Source organism: Lepisma saccharinum, chromosome 3, assembly GCF_977018435.1.
Source record: "Lepisma saccharinum chromosome 3, izLepSacc3.1, whole genome shotgun sequence".
Taxonomy (NCBI): Eukaryota; Metazoa; Arthropoda; class Insecta; order Zygentoma; family Lepismatidae; genus Lepisma; species Lepisma saccharinum.
The window spans coordinates 57,530,841-57,552,470 of NC_139231.1; the positions used below are offsets into that span (position 1 = coordinate 57,530,841).

The 21,630-nt window shown below is 37.7% G+C and overlaps 1 protein-coding gene across 11 annotated transcripts in view; it reads left to right on the plus strand.

The window, feature by feature from the left end:
- The window catches only part of LOC145985064 (uncharacterized), a 210,026-nt gene that overhangs the window by 113,043 nt on the left and 75,353 nt on the right, over nucleotides 1–21,630 (plus strand). For all 11 annotated transcript variants that reach the window (XR_014441396.1, XR_014441391.1, XR_014441393.1 and 8 more), the window contains exons 7-10: nucleotides 3,342–3,392; nucleotides 3,701–3,773; nucleotides 7,473–7,550; nucleotides 9,746–9,834. Coding sequence is in view for 3 of the 11 variants with exons in the window: in XM_083118620.1 (XP_082974746.1) it covers nucleotides 3,342–3,392; nucleotides 3,701–3,773; nucleotides 7,473–7,550; nucleotides 9,746–9,834 (291 nt within the window). In the remaining 8 variants the exon portion in view is untranslated. The remainder of the gene's footprint in view (nucleotides 1–3,341; nucleotides 3,393–3,700; nucleotides 3,774–7,472; nucleotides 7,551–9,745; nucleotides 9,835–21,630) is intronic.

The following is a 21,630-nucleotide window of genomic DNA, read 5'->3' on the forward strand; positions in this document are numbered from 1 at the left end:
TTTCTCCGTATTTATAATTCTCTTGTCAACAAGGTGAGACATTTTAAAGAGAGACATTCAAACGTGCTGCGGTAAACATTGGGAAGGTGGACTGGTGACTGTATTCTTGTCTGCCTAGCCTTTGTCTATATATTAGCCACTTACAACGAACCAAGAACTTTCTTTAGTTAATTCTCATTGTTGACACAAAAAATACATGTTCATTGAACACTGGCGTATGTAGAGGGGTGGCTGATGGGGTTACAGCCCCTACCAAAATTTTGAGAAAATCAGAATTTTGAAATAAAAATCCGTTAAGAACTTTAGAAAATCAAAATGTGTAAATGCAAAACCTCTTTTCAAGTGAGTCCCGATTACCATTTTTGTCTTTGAATACAATTTTAATTGACTGAAAAGCTCCAAAAGTACTAAATGTTTTATTATGCATCCTGCCATCCAAAACGAAGCCATGTGCTATCCACATTTACTATTCCATCCTCTCCTGAAAAAGAAATCCTGTGTACGCCAGTGTATTGAACATTGTTGCAACTGAGATACAAAACAACTTTTTTCTCTTTTAAATCATAGTTGCCCTCATATTTTATTTTCAAGAATTTGTGTTTATTTTCAAGGCATTCACTCTGAGAGACGCATGTGTTTGGAATGCTGTGCTTTTTCTGTTCTGCATGGAAATAATAATTCAAATTATTATTATTATTATTATTATTATTATTATTATTATTATTATTATTATTAATAGTAGTAGTAGATATAGTTTTGTCGCAGATCTTTGACTGTGATAAATTGGCCATTTTGAATTTTTTCCACAGCATTTTTCATAATTTTTCACAAGCTAAAGGGAGGGGGGTTAGACCCTGTAACCCTCCCCTTGCACATGCCACTGCTCTGTTTAATATTGATATATTCAAATATTGCACAGCTCTGTCAGCTTGTTACAATACTATTTACATCGAGTTATTCGTCCTATTGCATGTTGGTTGTCTAGAATGTACACTTGAGGCAATGTACATAATCCATAAACCATAGTCCTGGTCGAGCCTGCATTTTCCACTGAAAATTCTGTGTGTTAATAATAATTTGACGTTTGCACGGAATCGTCTGGCATTATTGACCATAACGTACTTAAAATGTTTTGTCAATAACTTCATTTGTGTTGTTTATGTTGCCTTGGAGATTGCGCGAAAACAATAAAATGGAATTAACTCGTGAACATTTTTGTGCGATGATTTTTTACGATTTTCGACGTGGATTATCAAGACAAGAGTGCATCGACCAACTTACTTCCACATTTCGCGATGAAGCCCCATCCTTTGTCACTGTGAAACGCTGGTATAACGAATTTAATCGTGGCCGCCATTAGTTCACCAACGAGATTCGCGAAGGTCGTCCAAAATCAGTTGCTGTTCAAGAAAACATTGATGCTGTGCAAAACCTAATACTGCAAGATCGTCATGTGACATACTGTGAGATTGAGGCAACCATAGGCATTAGTTCCACCAGCATATATAAAATATTACATGATCATTTAGCTGTGAGAAAGGTATGTTCTCGTTGGATCCCCCACAATTTGACAAGAACTCAAAAAGACGCTCACGTCAATTGGTGCAAACAAATGCTCAATAAATACAATCGTGGTGCTTCAAAAGACGTATATAAGATTGTAAGAGGTGACGAATCATGGATATATGCATATGAGCCGGAACGTAAACAGCAGTCGACTGTATGGGTGTTTCAAGATGAACCCAATCCAACAAAAGTTGTTCGCTCGAAGCACATCGAAACAAATGGTCGCCTGAGTACTAGTTTCTCCGTATTTATAATTCTCTTGTCAACAAGGTGAGACATTTTAAAGAGAGACATTCAAACGTGCTGCGGTAAACATTGGGAAGGTGGACTGGTGACTGTATTCTTGTCTGCCTAGCCTTTGTCTATATATTAGCCACTTACAACGAACCAAGAACTTTCTTTAGTTAATTCTCATTGTTGACACAAAAAATACATGTTCATTGAACACTGGCGTATGTAGAGGGGTGGCTGATGGGGTTACAGCCCCTACCAAAATTTTGAGAAAATCAGAATTTTGAAATAAAAATCCGTTAAGAACTTTAGAAAATCAAAATGTGTAAATGCAAAACCTCTTTTCAAGTGAGTCCCGATTACCATTTTTGTCTTTGAATACAATTTTAATTGACTGAAAAGCTCCAAAAGTACTAAATGTTTTATTATGCATCCTGCCATCCAAAACGAAGCCATGTGCTATCCACATTTACTATTCCATCCTCTCCTGAAAAAGAAATCCTGTGTACGCCAGTGTATTGAACATTGTTGCAACTGAGATACAAAACAACTTTTTTCTCTTTTAAATCATAGTTGCCCTCATATTTTATTTTCAAGAATTTGTGTTTATTTTCAAGGCATTCACTCTGAGAGACGCATGTGTTTGGAATGCTGTGCTTTTTCTGTGCTGCATGGAAATAATAATTCAAATTATTATTATTATTATTATTATTATTATTATTAATAGTAGTATTAATAGTAATAGTTTTGTCGCAGATCTTTGACTGATAAATTGGCTATTTTGAATTTTTTCCACAGCATTTTTCATAATTCTTCACAAGCTCAAGGGTGGGTTAAACCCTGTAAACCCCCCCCCCCCCCCTTGCGTATGCCACTGATCTGTTTAATATTGATATATTCAAATATTGCACAGCCCTGTCTGCTTGTTAGAATACTATTTACATCAAGTTATTCTTCCTATTGCATGTTGGTTGTCCAGAATGTACACTTGAGGCAATGTACATAAACCATAGTCCTGGTCGAGCCTGCATTTTCCACTGAAAATTCTGTGTGTTAATAATGTGTTACCAAAATTACAAGATTGTAACTGTTCTTTGTTACTTAGCATTTCTTTAATTGTGTTACATTGAAAAATGCAGAACTAGAGGATATATTTGCCAAGATGAAACATGCTTTGTTGTGTTATTTTAAATTTTTGCATGTACATTTACACTTGGAAAACATGCGCTCCAGAGAAAAGATGTAATAGTTGTGCAAACCAGTAAATCTTTTATTGTATGGGAAAGTAACAGTAATTTTTACTTGAGGTAAAGTAGTGATAATGGTAATGCATTAGCAGCAACTGTAACATGGTACTTTTCTTTTTAAATAACTTACTCAACTCTGCTTTTGAGTCTTTTCATTCTGATTCTGATTCTGGTATTTTCATTTTGTTTTTAATATGGATAACATATACTACATATTTATATTATTTATTAAGAAAAGAAGAGGAAAGAGTTCTTTATGAATCATTAATTAAATTTATGTTTTTTCTCCTTTTTCAGTTGGTGATTTGAGGAAACAGCTGAATGAAGCTGAGGTAGAAAACCGTAAAGGTTTGTTTCGTGCATTTACTACTGAATGTTAGTTCCAGAATTGACCACCCTCACAGTGCATTTGTTTTGGAACAGATACTGCATGAATTCTATTATCAAGTTAAGGAAAGTAAAGTAATGATAAACAGACATTTTAGTTATTGTAACCAAACATGTAAAATACTCTTGCCATAGTTAATGCACATGGAAGAGATAATTTTGTTAGTTTCATCTTCCAAATTCTTGTTACAGTTGTTGCAGATAAATATATATTCAAAATAATCACAAATTGTAATTCATTTCTAATATTTTTTCATTATCTATTTCAGTACAAAAGGAGAATGAAGTTATGAAATTAGTAACAGCTGACTTGCTTGAAACGAAGAAAGAGTCTCCTGAATGGTATGTATCGACATCTAAGTGCATAATATTTATATTACCACTGGAGTGCCAATAACACAGGAATGTTTTTATGCATAGTGATGTACACGGGAATGACCTATGGAAGGATAGATATGTTATTGTTCAGAAAGAATTTCATTTGTGATATATTTGCACTATTTTGACAGACAAGAGAGAAAAATATATATCAATATAGCTACCGGTTTGTTTTTTTGTTCCTTATTTTATGCTGTGGCACAGCATGTTAACTGATGACTTGATCTTGCATATGAATTTCCTGGGGTTGAGTGCCAGCCTGGGCATGGGTGTGCTTTGTGAGTGTCTGTTCATGAGTTTCATGTAATCATTTCTCATTGTCATTTGTCATGATTTGCCAAAAGTGACAGAAAAGTTATTTTAATTACTAAATTCAAAACCAGTTCTTGGAAAAAAAGAATAATGAAAGTTCAGAAAATGGGTTTTTGATTTTGAAAACTTTTTTTATGTGTGTGTTTGTTTTGAAAATGTTTGTGGTTTTCTAAAATTATAATATGCTCTGTTTTGAACGCAGAAGAAACGGTTTTCTACACCAATGCTAAACAGGCCCCTCACTAGAGGGGGCAGGGGGGGCAACTGCCCCCCTGTGAAAAATACAGAACACATTCCTACCCGGAATTCTCACTAACCTTTACAATTATATCATGTGTTACTCCAGCAACATTACAAAGACACTTATTGATTTTGTGATTTATTAGGGTGTATGGGATTCCGTATAATGTCGTATCAGGATTGGGGGGAAAAATTCCCTTCCAGATTAGACTTCGGGAAATGATTTCACAGTTGTGACACTTTGAGTAGTATTGTATATATTAAAGGTGCCTAATGTGTTTGGATGTTTTTCTTGGATGTGTTGCTATGAACTTTGAATTGCTTACATTTTTGTTTCCCAAGTCCTTTTGGTAATAGTGTGGTAGAGATAGAGAGTGGATATTTGATTTATGTTACTTTGCGTTGCTTTTCTGCCACTTCTAGCTAATCGCAACAATGAAGGATGACGTGAAATTGATGAAGAGACATTCATAAACAGTGCTGCAACTACAGGGGGCAGGGGGCATTGTCTCCTCCCCCTGACCTTGGACAGAAATCCAGTCTAGGGGAAGCAAACATTTAAGTAAAAAAAACAAGACTAGGAGAATCTAAGAATAGCAGGACATTTTTATACTCATGATGGAATTAGTTTTTACGAGTTCCTTGCATTTTTCTACTAGACGGCCAAGGGCACTTGCAAGGAGTACAGAGGGGCAATTACACCCCCATGATTTCAAATTTTATACAAATAAAAATACATTTCGTAAAATTTTCTTGCTCGCTTCGCTCGCAATATCTACTGTTCTTATAGTACAAGTTCAGAGCCATAGCTATGGGGCAGCAGGAGTCGGCCCTGGGAGCCAAACGATCTATATGAAAAAAAAATGTTAAACAGAATGCCATGGTACCCCATAAAATTATTGCACCCTATTGAATCAATTTCTTTCTATGAAACTCAATATGAAATATTAATGATGACACTGTAATCCAATAAGTCATTGATCAATCAAGGGACTCCTATTTGTTTGTCGGGTGTCAAAACATGTATTTCAACTATAATATAATACAATTCACACAATATTTTGCAAAATGGTTAACGTAACCAGTAGGCAAACGTTGTCTGTAGTGATGCAAGAGTCTCTCCTTTGAGAGAAATAGAGTTCGTGGTGGACTAAGAAACCCATGTTTTAATGTTTTAGCAAGTACAAAAGAAAATGTATGAGCTACAAATTTTTACACAATTCATCAAAGTGTAGGTAATATGTAACAATTATTATTTAATTAATTCTATTTTTCTTGCATAACACAACACAATGGTGGTGTTGGATTCTCGTTAGATTCCTTTGTGTGTAAACATCTTGCATACTGGAAACTAGAGGGAATCATTATGAAGCATGATTTGTAAAGGGCTCCCTTAATCAGTTCTGCAGAGAAGCCCAAAGTTGTTGGTGCATATTAATCATCTATTAACATTATCCCCCTGTAAATATCAAGTAGATACAGTCCCTATTAGCCTACCTAGGTATTTATGTTAAACTTCATATTTTTTGGCAATCTGGAAAGGCCATTATCGAAATATTGCTATTTGATGTTGCTCGAAGTTCTTTTGTTCGTTGCAGTTTCAAGATATCATCCCTTTTCTGTTAGTTATCTCTTTCGGGGCAGGGGACAAGTGTCTCTGTGTACCCTGATATATATGCCAATGAGACACAATATATTAAAAATTTTCCCCCTCTAGGATTGACTTCACCCGCCCTACAAAAAATTTCTGGCTACGGGCCTGATGCTAAATGAGATGTTTCAGATTTTAAAAGTAAAAAAAAATTGAAAAGTGGATATTGTTTTTAAAATAAGTTTTTAAAATCACATCTGTAATGATGCAAATATTTTTTCTGTTTCTTACATGCCAGCGATAATTTCTATGTGCATGTTGACCTTTTCATGTTCTTTTTTCGGGGGTTTGGGGAAACCATTTTTTTTTAAAAAAAATTATTTGTTGGGGGATTCCCCCAACGCCGAATATGCATAAATTTTATATCATCTGAATCTGTGATTCATTCCGTGTACAACGGTATATCATTCATCTCTCTAGGGCAATTAGCCTCTGAGCTACAGTCATTCAAGGTAACACTGCATTTTGAAGCTTGAATCAGTGGCGTGCTGACCATTCCTTTTGGGGGTACAACACACTTTACATTGCTCATACAATAATAATGCAAATATTTTTGTGTTCCTTACATGTCAGCGATAATTTCCATGTGCATGTCGACACTGTCATGTACTTTTTTCTTGGGGGGGGAGTGAGGAAATCCCCATTTTTTCCGAAATTTTGGAATTTTGAGTGTTCTTCACTTCCCCCCGCCACATATACACACCGAATTTGCATAAATTTTCTCTGGTTCATTCCACGTACAACGGTATATCACTCATCTCTCTAGGGTAATTAGCCTCCGATCTACACTCATTTAATTGAAACTGCATTTTGCTCAAAATCGGCTCGGGTATCATGTGAAAATGGCCTTGGGCTCCAAAAGGTTAATGTTTAATATTGCCAATGCTCAACGTGTCCACCTGAAATCATGGGCTGTAAAAATTAATTGCACTATTAGGTTATATGTGGATGCATTTATAAACCTCTGATTTATATCTAGCAACAAGCTGGAATATAAGAATATTGACCCAGTAATGTTGCTATATGGGGAGGAAAGTGGAAGCCATTATGCTCTCACCTGTGTCTCATAATACTTTGAGCTTTGAGTTTATGAAGGGCACTTTTTATTTTAAATTTGATAGCATCAAACCCGTGAAAAACATACAAGATTCTACTGTATGACAGGTGTTAATAATTGTATAGATTTAAGTTGTTTTAAAGCCACTTTTATGCACCGGCTAATAAGAAATAAACATACAGTATAAAGTGGGATCCAAAACACTATGTTACTCCATCAGGTATCGAACCTGACCCCTATTGATTACAAGACAACAACGTTACTGCCACATCATCGAGGAGGCCAGGTTTCAGAATTGTGAAGCAGGTAGTATCAGCTGAACTTAGCTTTACAAAGTGTAATTTTATTTTGACTTCTGTTTTTCTGCCATTATACGGAGACTTTTTTTGTTTCACTTCTACAGGAAGAAAACTAGCAAACAGCCTGAAGACAAGAAGAAACTTAGGAAGCAAAAAACATCTAAATGGACACCTCACAAAAAGTAAGTGTTGTGTATTCATAATTTGCTTGGAACTTCCGTGCACTATTTTATTTTAAGGTTTTTTTAAAAGAAAAAATTGCTTGGAAGCTCTAAATTTAAGGCACTTGTCATGGTAATAGTAATAAGCTACAAAAATGGCTTTCTGCTTAGTGGCTGAGCATATCAAGTGGTCTACTTTTGATCATACCTCTGAAGTTCTTAGGTTTGAGTGCAGACCCCCATAAACATAAGTTTTTGTTTTTAAGTGCACTTTATGCACGGAAAGGCTAATTGGGACTGAACCTACAGTTTAAAGTCTTATCCAAACCACTACGTGCCTCCACTGGATATTGAACCCAGGGCCCCTTGATTAGAAGGGAATGACGCCTATAAATGTGAAAAAAAAAATAGAAAGTCTCCGTGACGTTATCTTCTCTTGCCTTGAGAGGAAGCCCACTGCTTTTTTTTTTTTACCTTGTAACCACACCGTGACTGAGCATGTTCAACTGTCGACCCACAACCTTAATATGGAAGAGCTCAGGTATTTATCTTGCCTGGGCATGACTGTTCCTTCATGAATGCAGTGCAGTTGTTGATATACAATATAAAACTTTTCTATTATTCAAAGTTAGAACAGATATTTTAAAATTTTTCTTGGTTTTGAAATGAATGAATAATGTATAAATATACAATAATACTGTGTATTAAATCAAAAATTTAATAATTATTATACAATCCTCTGCCTGCATTATAGTATCACAGCCATTAATGTTATGGAAGTATTAAATTTTGGTTGAGAGAATTTGAATTTGAAGAATTCCATTAATCACAATATTTAAAGTTAATGCTTTTTGTTATTTTTAGTGTCTACTTTTGTTCCTGTTTTCCGAATTTTTAGTGTTTTTGCTTGCTATTAGGGCGAGCCACATGTATATGTTCACAAAGCTAAGATTAATTATTTTGTCATTCAACTGTCATCCTGAATTGTGACACCATTGTAGAACAGAAAATTGCATCACTGTTGACTAAGGTTGTTTTCGAGGAAGTTATGGTTTATGGCTATCCAGAGCTGGTAAACAAATTTGTAAACTGAAGACTACTGATATGATGGAAAATTGTGTGAGTAGATTAATTTATCATCACACATGCCCTTCAATACACTTGTAAATTACACAGATCTTACAACATGCTTTGGACATTCAGCTTCATTCTACTCAATGAACAAATTTATAAAATCAGACAGTATTCATATTCAATTTATTCATGTGGAAAACAGAACTATGCATTTGACTTGCACTATTTTGCACAGATTTTTTTTCTGCTTTTGTATCTGTACGTATTTCTATGAAACAAATCTTTATTTACATGAGAAGTGTCCAGTACTTCTTATCAGTTGTCAGTTTCTGCAAATTAACATTGCTAGGATTTCTTTGGCATAGAATCATTTCTTTCACCAAACATAAATTGTAAATGAACGGTTCCTAATATTGACTTCAAGCTTATCCACTAAAAATGGCATTTTGTAAGTATTTCCTTCAAATGATAGAAGTTAACACAAATGACCAGGGGACGGATTTATATGTAAATATATTTTTGTGTGTGAAGCTGAAATCGGTTATATTTTGTATTTTCTTTGCACATCTTGGCATGTAGACTCAAAAAATTCAGTTTTTATTTTCCATATTTGTACTTATATTAGGTTTTGGCTCATATTTTACATATTATTTCCATATTTCAGAATTTTTCTCAACATATACTCCATATTTCCACAATAACTACATGTCTCTGTGTGATAATCATAATGTGAAGGTTTCATTTTAATTTTTATACCCTTATCAGTTACCATTTGAAATAGTAATTTATTGGCAAAACTTCCTATGCCTGTAACAAATTCTTTATATTTACCATCTAATTTCAGATTCACTTCTTATGTATATCTATTTCTAACAGTACCTTTGATGTTTATACTGAATATATCACAAATGTAATCCTTACTAAAGTACTATCTTTAGGTGGAGTTTGATCATGATGATGTTGCCCTTGCACTTTATTGACAGAGGATAGTTCATCATTCAGTTGCAACCTAAGCGTTGTCTAGTAATTATGCTTAATCAAGAAACATACTCTTTATTTCTTCTTGAAACTTATAACTTGATTTTAAATCAGGACATAGTGCATGCAATTAAAAAAATTAATTTTCTTGCCTATATTTACAGGGATGACAGCATCCAGACTGATGACTCAGACATGGAGAGTATTAATGGATCTGAAGACAGTTTCAGAATACAGGTTCTTCATCAAGAAGGTAAGAATGTAGTCACAATAAGGTTCAGTTGATACTGATATTGCTATAACATTAAGTGGTAATTAGAATCTGACTTTAACTGTAGGTCCAGTCCCAATTAGCATTAGGAACATAAAGTGTACTTTAAACAACCAAAACAAAAACAAGAAGAGAGAAGGTTCAGTTTCATTTTTACAGCTGATGCTGAGAGGTACACTTCTCCAAAAGTTATCTAACTCCCCTGAAATAGTTCTAAGTCTAGAAATCATTAATGTGGCAACATAGCTAGCTCTTAGAGTGCCGGGCCTCCCCGATGGCGCAGTGGTAGCATCGTCACCTTGTAATCAAGGTGTTCAATACCTGGGGAAGGCACATTGAATTAGAACACAGCAACTCCAATATCACTCTGATTGCACCATGGAGCTGAATTGTGCATGAGATTCACTTGCTTAGTCTGAATACAGAGAGCCTAAATTGTGAATAGTTTAGTCGAACAGCACCTTGAAAATACTTTGCACTGCAAAAATCAGTATTGCTTACAATCGGCAATGAAAATGTGATTGGAACATGTTTACACAATCCAATATGTTCATTTGGGTTTGTGCTTTCATCATTCATTGTCATTGTTGATGATGAAATAGGTAATGGGACAAACACCAGACAAATCTGAGATCTCTGATTTTGAGATCAGAGACCAGCAGAATTTTCATTCTCATGCTTCTGAACTAACCTGTAATTGATATGTGTGTGTGTGTGTGTATGTATATGTATATATATATATATTGATTTAGCTAACAACCTCTACCCTTAAGGAAGCTGATGAAGGATCGTTGGGAGCCTATGATGCATAACGCTACTTACCCCTTGCTGTAGGTCAGATCGAAGATGATGATCAGAGCTAGGAATTTTAGGTGCTGTACCTTAATTTTTTTTGTGTGAAAATGGGTAAAAAAGTGACTCATCCCCAAAATAAGCACGTATTGAACTCTACTCATGGTGTTTCGATTGCACCTTTTTGCACCTTTTTCACAATCTCAGAACCTTTTGCACCTTTTCGCCCTTTTTGCATCTTTACCATTTTTTTTTAAATACAACTCGCACGCTGTTTAACCCCACCCACATTTCAGGCACGCGATTCTTGTTTACTGCACAACAATGAATCGGCTTTCTTCAGTTTTTGGACGTTAATGTAGTAAGCACGCGGACTTTAAACAGTGCCAACAATGATGCGTTACAATTGCTAGAAGTTGTGCTCTTTTTGTTCTATGCTGTATTGTTTACAAATTGTTGTTTTTGTTTCCTTCTCCCATCTCAGCGAGCAAAGTAAATGCAGTCTGTGATTGATGCATCGGATTTGCTTGTTCTCCATGCCAAAACATAAAGTAAATGTTGGGAAACTGCAGGACATTGTTAAACAGTTTAGCGGTGACGGCATTCAGAGTGATGGATCCTGTTCTGAGGTGTGATATTTCTATTGCTGTTGATGACAAACACCAACGCACTCGGGTTGAGCAGCATCTAGTACAAAGTGGGAAGCACGTCAGGAATAAAGAACTACAAGATGGTAAAGGTGGGAAGCGACAACAATTCATTGGTGAGGCGCTTGCATCTTCGAGTTCCAGAAATACAAATGAATTTTTCAGTGAGACAGCAAGGACATTTATAGCGTGTGGAATACCTCTTTCGAAACTTAACAATCCTGTCATGAAATCATATTTGCAAAAATATACTGGGAAGTCAGTTCCAGATGAGAGCACCTTAAGGAAATCTTACCTTCAACCTCTTTATGAAGCTAAAATCTCGCAGATCAGGCAAGTAGTAGCTGACCATCCAGTCTATTTCATACTAGATGAAACCACAGATAGGCAAAACAGGTACGTTTTGAACATTTTAGTAGCACCTCTCAATGGACATCAAGTGAAACCCATGCTTTTAAAAACTTATTTTCTCGGCAAAACAGATAATGCAAGTGTAATGCAAAGTTTCAATGATGCATGTTTTGTATTGTGGCCGGAGGGCATAAAATATGATAGAGTGTGGTTAGTTCTTACAGACCAAGCATCTTACATGTTAGCTGCATTTTCTAATCTGAAGAATATGTATCCTAACTTAAAACATGTGCCCTGCATTGTTCATGCTTTGCATCGAGTTTGTGAAGCTCTTAAAGATGAATATACATACAGTCAAATCTCGATTCAACGACCTTTCACAGTTCCCGGGAAAAGGGTCGTTATTTCGAAGGGGTCGTTATTGGAATTTGCACCAATTTGCAGCTTAAAGGGAGCTCAAACGGACACAAATATGCCTTGGAGATGGTAACACCATTTATCCTGGTAGTTATACAACCTGTTATGCACAGCATGCGTGTTGTGAGAAGGAAAATAGAACATGAAAAAGTTTTCACAAAAGAGAATTTAAAATAATGTTACTTTATTTCAATTGTGCACAGTCGTTGCTTTTCCAGGAAATTCTTACAATTCTAGTTCATGAGAGACCCGTTTGCACTGAGACCTATGATTGTCAGACTGTACAGCTGGTGCCAGCAAAAGTCGGGAGATAATCGGGCAGAATGAATGTTGGATTTTATAGGGGTTTACTGGAGAATTGTCTGTTACAAGATTAACTGGTAAGATTAGATCTCTCGGGAGAAACAACACAACCTCTCTAGGTACCAGACAAAAAAAAAATAAAGGCAGGGCTGTAATTTTCGTTCTGGTTCAGCTGTGTAAAATACATCGTAAAGAAAAGTCACTTTTCTTTGCTTCAACCAACTTCATTCACCCTCCTTCCCCATTCAAAGGAGGAGTCCAAACTCCTTCCTTGACTTGCATTGTAATCCAGCGTGAAAAATTAAACGTGCAACTTGCGATCTGTTTTCACCCAATGGGTATTCTAGGACAAGTCATTAAACAGCGTGGCAGTCGATTATCCGGTTTGGAATTGAATTTCACTTTAAACTGTATATTTGGTCCCGATTAGCCCATCAGCATAAAATGAACTGAAAACAAGCTTTATGAAACTGTGCATTTTCACATATCAAAATGGTAGATCGTTATTTACTCTCACGTTAATCGACGATTTAATGTTGGATTTGGGAGTATTCTCGATGTCAAACACCCACCCTTCCAAACGTTTTCCCCTTGAATAATGTCTTTTTAATCAGTCTCAGCGACCATTCCTACATTGAACACACTTTTTTTTCCTCCACATGAATGGTTCTGAAGAAAAGCGGATGCAAATTAAATTTACAGATTTGCTTATCAGAAGGCGCAGAACATGATGTTATTTTAACTCTTGTTTTCCTTTCTGGAGATCGAATTTCGTTATGCGAGATTCAAAACAATAACTTTTGCCTTCGCCCTGGATGAGTCATCACTGTTATCGGCAAGCAAGAGCTTTGCAGACGCTAGACAAAACACTGGCGCCAGCTGCATCGTAAGTTCGAGCAACAGGTGGCGGAAGAGAAAAGTCCCAGCATTTTAAAGATAATGCAACTGTCGAAGACGGAACTTTTAACAGCAGTGTAAAGAAGAAAGAAATGACCCTTTCTTTACATTTTAGCATGCAACAGACAATAATACGGGCAATATTTTGTATGCAGACAACAGCATTAAAAATAATAATAATAATAAATAAATAAATAAATAAAACTGAAATCTGCAATTATCAACATTGCCGTGCACACCAGTGGCGGAGAATGAGCTGGGGAAAGGGTAGAGGGTCACTTTTTTTTTTTTACTTGTTCTATGATTTTTGTTCGTTTTCAAGAATATAACCAGAACTGGTTGCCCCATTTTAGACGTCAAAGGAAAGGAAGAGGGGTGGTTCCTTTTCCACCCTCACCTGTAATCAGCCTGCATCAGCAAGAAAATCCTGGCTGAAACAATCTGCATCGCCCCCCCCCTCCCCCCCTACGTTTGCTGACAGGAAAAGAGGGAGAAGTCAGTCGTTTAACGGAACACTTTTTTGGCAGATATTACGACATTGACACAATTAGGAAAACGTATGAAGTGGGAAACGGGAGTTATGATGCACGTAAGATCGAAGTAAACTTTTGTGCAAACCTGGATGACAACGCATTTAGCAGGTTGACGATCTTTAGTTCACCTATGTGGTTTTTATTATCTCTAACAGTTTCGCTTTTTTATGAAGTGTTGCAGGGAACAAAGAACACGTTTTGAATGAAAGCGGTTGCCGAAAGTTGTCGGCTACAAGGCCGAAAGTTGCTCACTCGCGGGAACCTGATGAACTCTAAGGTCAGAGCTGAACAGATGGGCCAGACTTCCACGCGCCACACATCTGTATTTTCAAACATTCCTGCGATCTTATCTCTCAAGGTGGTGTATTTATCGATGAAAGAGCTTGACCTGCCATACACATTGGCAAAGACTGCAAGTCCAGCAGTCATTTCGGGCTGCTCCCACCCTCCCCCGCAAGTTTTCAGCAGCTCTTAGGACAAGGAAACAAGTCAAGTCGATTTAAAATAACATCCAAGCACATTCGATCTTCTCTTCTCGCGTATCCAAGAGCAAGCGTGGCAAAACAAGCCTGGCGCGTTGGGTAGCGGCAGTCGAGGGTGCGGGGTAACATTGGTGCATTTGAGGGAGGGGAGGGCAGAGGTCAAGTGCTATTGGATATCACTCAAGCATGGTGTGGTGGTGTCTATTTTTAGTTCAGACCTAACGTAAAGGGAATGAGTGGAGGAAAAAACAACGCATTTTTCGGCCGATTTCCTTCAATTTTTCAACTTTTTTTTTCCAAATTTTTCTAGTTTTTTCTAAATTTTTCACGGTTCCCGGGAAAAGGGTCGTTACTTCGAGAGGGTCATTATACCCGGGGTCGTAGAATCGAGAGTTGACTGTATGTGAACGAATTTGTTTCTAGCATTAAGAAAATACTGAAAAAGGCTCCTTCTAGAATACAGAAGTACATAGAAATTACGAAACTTCCACTACCACCCTCTCTCATCCTCACTAGATGGGGTACATGGTTAAAAGCTGCAGTGTTTATTTGCAATCATTTCCATACAATATCGAAATTTTTAGATGCTTTGCCTATTGATTCCTCAGCTGTAGAAAAAGCCAAAAAACTTGCACTTAAACAGGAATTGCAAGATGAACTCTATATTGTACATGGCTTCTCTTTCCTTACTACTGCGATCACAAAACTGGAGGAGCAGTGTCCTGAAAAGGAAGCACAGTGGGCTGTTTTGATGGATGTGCAACAAGAGCTGCAAGGGGTCGAGAAAGAGAAGTTAGAACAAAGTTTAGCCAAAAACCCTGATGTTCAAGAAGTAGCAAACCAACAAGGATGTGGATTACCGGTTGAAAACAAAATACGCACCACTTGTGTCTGTTGACGTTGAACGTTCTTTTTCAACTTACAAGTATCTGCTTAGTGACCGCAGATGTAGCCTCACTCAGAAGAACATAGAAATTTTGAATATAATCTATTTTAACAGTTTTCTAGATGACTAATTCTAAGCAAGTAAGAAGAAGAAGCATGTTTTCCTTTATGTCGCTTTCTAATGTATCAGAGAATTTTCTTTGCTTAGTTATATTAAACGATTTAAAACCAGAGAATACTCTATGTGTTTATCCAGACAAGTTGAATCATATATGTATGCACTGCTCACAATAAACTTTACATCTGAAAATTAGCACCTATTTTAGCACCTTTTTTGTACAAAAATTGGCACCTTTTTTGCACCTTTATTGGCAAATTTTTGCACCTAAAATTCCTAGCTCTGATGATAAGAAGCGGCAGGCAAATTCGGCGACTTGATTCTATGGAGTGCAGATTCTCTGGCTGGCTTTGGCTAATGTTCCTCCGTAGTCCGGACTGCTTCTTGGGCTTCTCGCTTGTTGCCGCCTCGTAACGTCGCAATCTCTCAACTGGCCTCGTTGTCGTATCGTTGATCAATTTGCTGGTAATTGTGGAGCGAAGTGAGAGATCGATTTACCGTCTCCAGGGGTTTTATACTTTGGAATTGAGTCATGACTTGGTGGACTTTGCACCTCCAGCTGTACACCTGGGGTATCCCTGGATGCAGATGGAAATTTACAGTGGAGGTGCACTCACCGCTGGCGAGGGCCGTTGCCTTGCTGACTGTGCAGAGCCAAGTGGAAAATTCTTGTTGCCCGGCTCTGCATCCGGTGGAATGTGGGGTGAATGAGCGTTCAACTTGCGAGCTTTAGAGCGATGTTTTAGGAAAATTGATGTTTCTACCTTTATGCTCCCAATTCCTTCATCATTCCCCTGGCCAAGATGTATCCACTGTGAGTGGTTACCAAGCAGAGTAGAGATGGTTATGGAGAGTATATTTGGAAATAGTAATTAAAGTTACATGGAGTAAAGAAAAATAAAAACCCTGTATATAATAATATGTAAATAAAAAAAGAGAAAGTTGGAGCCGTCGGTATATCTGGGACTGCACTGGTCTTGCTGCATGTGGTCTGCTGGCTACATGTTGAAGCATGTTGAATTGCTGGCTGCATGTTGAACTGCTGGCTGCATGTGGTCTGCTTGCTGCATGCTGTCTGTTGACTGCATCATGTCTGCATGCTGCATGATGTCTGTTATCGGCATGTTGAATTACGGGCTGCATGTTGAGCTGCGGACATATGTTTGCATATGGAGTTGCGGCATGAGGTTTGCATGATGAGCTGTGACAGGGTGTCTGCTGGCTGGCTGGCTGCATGTACAGCTGCAGGATGGTGTCAGCATGAGAAGTGGCTACAGAATGTCTGCACGATGAGCTGCTGGCTGCTTGGTGAGCTGCTGCAGGATGTCTGCTGACTGGATGTTGAACTGCTACATGAGGTCAGCTGTATGGCTGGCTGCATGCGGAACAGCTGCATGATGACTGCTGGGTGGTGAGCTGCATGTTGACTTGCGTCATGTTGATTGCTCGCTGACAGACTCTTGGGTGACTCGCTGTATGAGGAACTGCCGAAGAGATGCTTAAGAAACAACGTGAGTGTAGCATGGCCAGATGGTGACGTTGTGCAAGGGGGAGCCGACAGGCGTAGGGAAGGAGAAGTATCAACAGAAGGTGTTCGCCTAATTGCGGAAAAGTAAAGGTCAATGTCGAAGGTGACATAAGTGAAATGACAGGGGTGGGTAGACAGTAGCCATCATTGAAGGTGATATGTGTGGGAAGAGGAGGAGCTAGTCTAGTGGGAGTTTAAGTTGACGAAGAGTGGGAGGGGGTGGTGGGGAATGTGCGGGATGTTGAGATATAGCAGATAAAGAAATAGGAGGACTAATAATAGGGACAGAACATGTCCTAGGAGGAGATGGGGTTTGCTGGAGACAACACGAACAGCAAGAAGTGCGACGTTTTAGACGTAAGTACGTGTATGTAATGCAAATACAAAGAAGTAGGAGAGCTATGAAAATTAAGAAGTGATAAGAGGTTGTATGTGCAGGAGACTTTACAAGGTCATGAGGGGTAAGTGCACGAGTCTTAGAAGTAAAACATAAGAAAGGGGAATGTGGAGAGTTTTAAATTAGTATATGACACCTAGTGGCCGTGGTGGCTCAGTCGGTAACGCGTCTGACTACCATGCTAAAGGTCCCGGGTTCGATCCCCGGCCGGTTCAAATCCGGGAACTTTTCTAACGGTGGAAGTGGCCCCGGCGCCTACCCAGCATCGAATAACATGGGTACCTGCGGGAAACCCTGGGGGGTAAAGGCGGTCAGGGGCATGATGCTGATCACATCACCCCCACTCACGACCGGATCAAGAAAGTGTGGGGCGTTACCCCCACACCCCCTATATGCCTTCATGGCGTGGTGCTATGCACAGGGGGCTTTACCTTTACCTTTTTCACCTAGAGTGAGACATGTGAGCCAGACTAAAATTATAATGATAGGAAAATCCGCATGTCTGTAAAGTGGAGTTATAGGAGGGATGTCAAGAACTTTATATTGTGATAGGTTAAGGTGTGGGATATGAAATGTTCATTCTTTATGATAAAGAGCTATTGCATTCACAAGGGGGGGGGAATTTATAATGGGTGTCAAGTAGAAAATTGGGATTGTTGGCCCAGGCAGCAGGAAGGATATGAATTGTTTGGTGGATTGTTGAATGATCGAAACCACAAGGAAAGATAGCATGAATTTTGATATCGGGGGTGATAAGTACGTATGTACGGCAAGCCACATGTAACAATACTGCACTGGGTTCGTTAATGGTAGTAAAGCGGAGCCATTAGCGTAGAGAAAGGTGATGGTAGGAGGAGGATTAATTATTGCATATACATTTAAATCTAATTTGACCACATCGGTGAGGTGGGATTCGTGACATGTGTAGGTACACACATTCACCGTATCAGCCACGGTTGTTGCTTGAATCAATTTGGAAAAACAGAAATTGAGCCCATCGTGTCTTCCTGTGTGAGAAGGCAGAAGGCACAATTTCTGTGTATGGACCTGACAATTTTCAAGGTCTGTACCACTAATAGTAACAACATTATGAGAATCATCGATGGCGATATACGATGGATTACGCGACACTACGCATGTTAAATTTTGATGCGAGAAGTTTACAGGGATTGCTAAATAAAGTTTATACAGGAAAACCTCATTAATATGAAGTTCAAGGGACCAAAAAATGTCAACTTCGAATTAAACGACTTCGAGTTATCCAAACTTTTCAAGATGGCACCTGATTTTCAGGTGTAAATAAATTAGAGTATAAATTACCCCCACAACGGATGTTTTATACTTGGTGGCAGCTCAGTAAATAAAATTTATATGTACTATATAATAATATTGTATGTTTTAAAGAAAGTGTAAAAAATGTTACACAAAATGAGAACACGGAGCTTACGTGGACACAAAGATTCCAAGGAGACGGTTAACACCATTTATCCTGCCTAGTTATACAACCGGATATGCCCGGGATGCATGTTGTGGCAAAAAGTCTTTTAAAAAACGGAATTTTCTTTTAATTGTGCAAAGTCGTTGCTCTTCCACGTAATACTTACAATTTTAGTTCATAAGAAACCCATTTGCACGGAAGCCTATGGAATAGAAAAAAATCTCGTTTATTGCAAGAAGTGAAACTCGGAAGAATCTTGACAGTAGTCACACTGGCGCGAGCAAGAGACGGGAGATAATCGGACAGAATGAATATTGGATTTTATGTGCGTTCACTAGAACATTGTCCGTTACAGGATTAACTGATAAGAGAAGATTCTCTTGGGAGAGAACACAACCTTTCCCTGGCAAAAAAAAAAAAAAAAAAAAAAAAAAAAATCGGGGCTGTAAATTTTGTTCTGGTTCCACTGTCTAAAACACACGGTAAAAGAAGTCACGGTTTCTTTGCTTCAGTTAACTTCATATTTGCCCACCCTCCTCCCCCTTTGCAGGGATCAGTCCAAACTCTTCCTCAACTTGCATTGTAATCCACTCTGAAAAAGTAAACACACAACTTGCGATCTGTTTGCACAGAATGTGTATCCTATGACACATTAAACATTGCCACACTCGATAATCACTCTGGTTTGGATCCCACTTTAAACTGTATATTTAGTTCCGCTTAGCTCATCATCATAAAATGAACTCAAAACAAGCTTTACGAAACTTGCGTATTTTCAGATTAATCGACAATTTATTGTAGGATTCAGGAGTATTCTGGAGGTCAAACATTTTTCCTCTCGTATTCCTACATTGAGCATTGCATTTTTATTTTTTTTAACAGCAGGCTAATGGTTCTGAAGAAAAGCGGCGATTATGAGTCATTGTAGTTATCGGCAAGGAACAGCTTTCCAGATGCTAGACTAAACACTGGCGCCAGCTGAAGCATAAACACAATGAGACGGGCTGGAAGTTAGAGCAGCAGGTGGCAGAAAGGAAATCATCCGCATTTTAAAGATAACGCAGTTGTTGAAGACCAAACTTTTATCAGCAGTGTGAAAAAGAAAAATGATCCTTGCATTACCTTTTACCATGCACCAGACAATAATATGGGCAATATTTCCTATCCAGACAGCTGCATTCAAACAAGAAAGAGGGACCTGAATTCTGCATTTAAAGTCCGCACCTTCATTATATCCCCAGGGGTTAACAAAGGGAAAAGTACTCTTTGTTAAAAGAAACACCCAAGCGGGCGGTTTTCTATTGAAGTAGAAGCAAAGGAACTGGAGTAGGAAAGCGATGTTGCCAAATTGAAGAAGAGATAAAGAGGAAAAGCAGAAGGAAATAGTAAAGAAAAAAGAAAAATGAAGAGAAACAAAATTAAAGAATATGGAAAGAGAAAAGAAATACAGATAAAGATTAAAAAGGAAGTGTTAAGGGTATTATCGAAGGGGGGAGGGAGAGAAATATCCAACTATTACATATTGGGCCTTAATTGACATAAGGGTTCTGGGGGGGGAATTCTAAATTAAACATGGGGGGGGGGGCAGTATCCAACTATAGGCCTTACATTATGGCTGATATTTTAGTTAGAGGGGGGATTGAACATTAAATTGAGGGGGGTATCCAATTCTTGTGTATTACTGTTGTCTTAGACTGTTGGGGAAATTCTGGTGTGGAGACTGAGAATTATTATTTTTTTTTTTGGAGGAGGCAATGCTGTCTAAAATTAGCATGGAAATTTTGGTATTAGGATTGAGTATTAAATTTAAAAGAGGAAATAGGAAGCTCTTGATAAAGTGTTAAATCTTTAGATTGTAGAGAGATTTCTGTAGTGGAGAGAGAGTTCGAACATTCAATTTTGGAGACTGTATTTAGCGATATTGTATCTACACGTTTTCGACCCCAAACATGCCAAAAGAGAAGCTGCAAAAGACTAAATATTGAAAGTATTGACACGCCATTAAATTAATATTCTTGAAAGCCTACACAGAAATGGATGTAAACATTTTCTTTCTTGCTTCACTTGCAATCATGTGTTGCGAGAATGTGTGTTTGGCACTTTACTGAGGTGAATGTGAAGTTTTATACTATAGCTGCATTACAAGACATAAGCGATATTCTCGATATTCATTAATAACATCACTTCTTAAAATATAATGCTCAGTGTTGGTATACTGGTTAATTTAAAGCAGGTGCATCATTTGGGACAAAAATATATCGAATCCGCATTTCTAACTTGTCACAGGAAAATTTTAAATTTACACTGAAGATAAAATTCAAGTAATTATTGTTAAGGATGTTACTAAAATAATTATATTTACCCCAGGAAAACAGGGGGTGGGGGTGAGTTCTTTGAAAGAGGAACCCTGTTATATTATCGCCCTGAGGTTAAGAATTTCTAGCTAGGGTTCTGTAATGTCTCGTGAAACAAATTGAATCTGCCATATGACTGGAGCATATTATTTGGTTTGTCAAGGTTGAATTATTCTATCTTTATCTTAAGTTGTGTAACAATTTGTGTTAAATACTCAAATTGAGTTTTATAAACCAACTCAAAAATACTATTTATATGCATATTTACATATTTTAATTTACTACATTTAACCAATCAATATGGACAATTTAACATGGTATTTCATTCAAGTAGACATCAACTATTACACATTCATCCAAACTATTTTCGGGGGATTATGATGAACGATTTTAGGGGTAGTCTTGAGTGATGGGCACCCCTGTTTATGGAGGAGGGGTAGATCAAGTATAGTGTTCTGCAAAGCTAAGAAAAAAGTTACTTTCACTAGACACGCTGTCGTAATTAAATACTTTGTGGGGATTACGATATGGTTTGAGGGCGCGAATGATGTTTTTTTTGGGGGGGGACACATGATATGATTTGGGGGGATGCATGACATGATTTTTGGGGGGAATGCACCATTGGCTTTGAGGGGG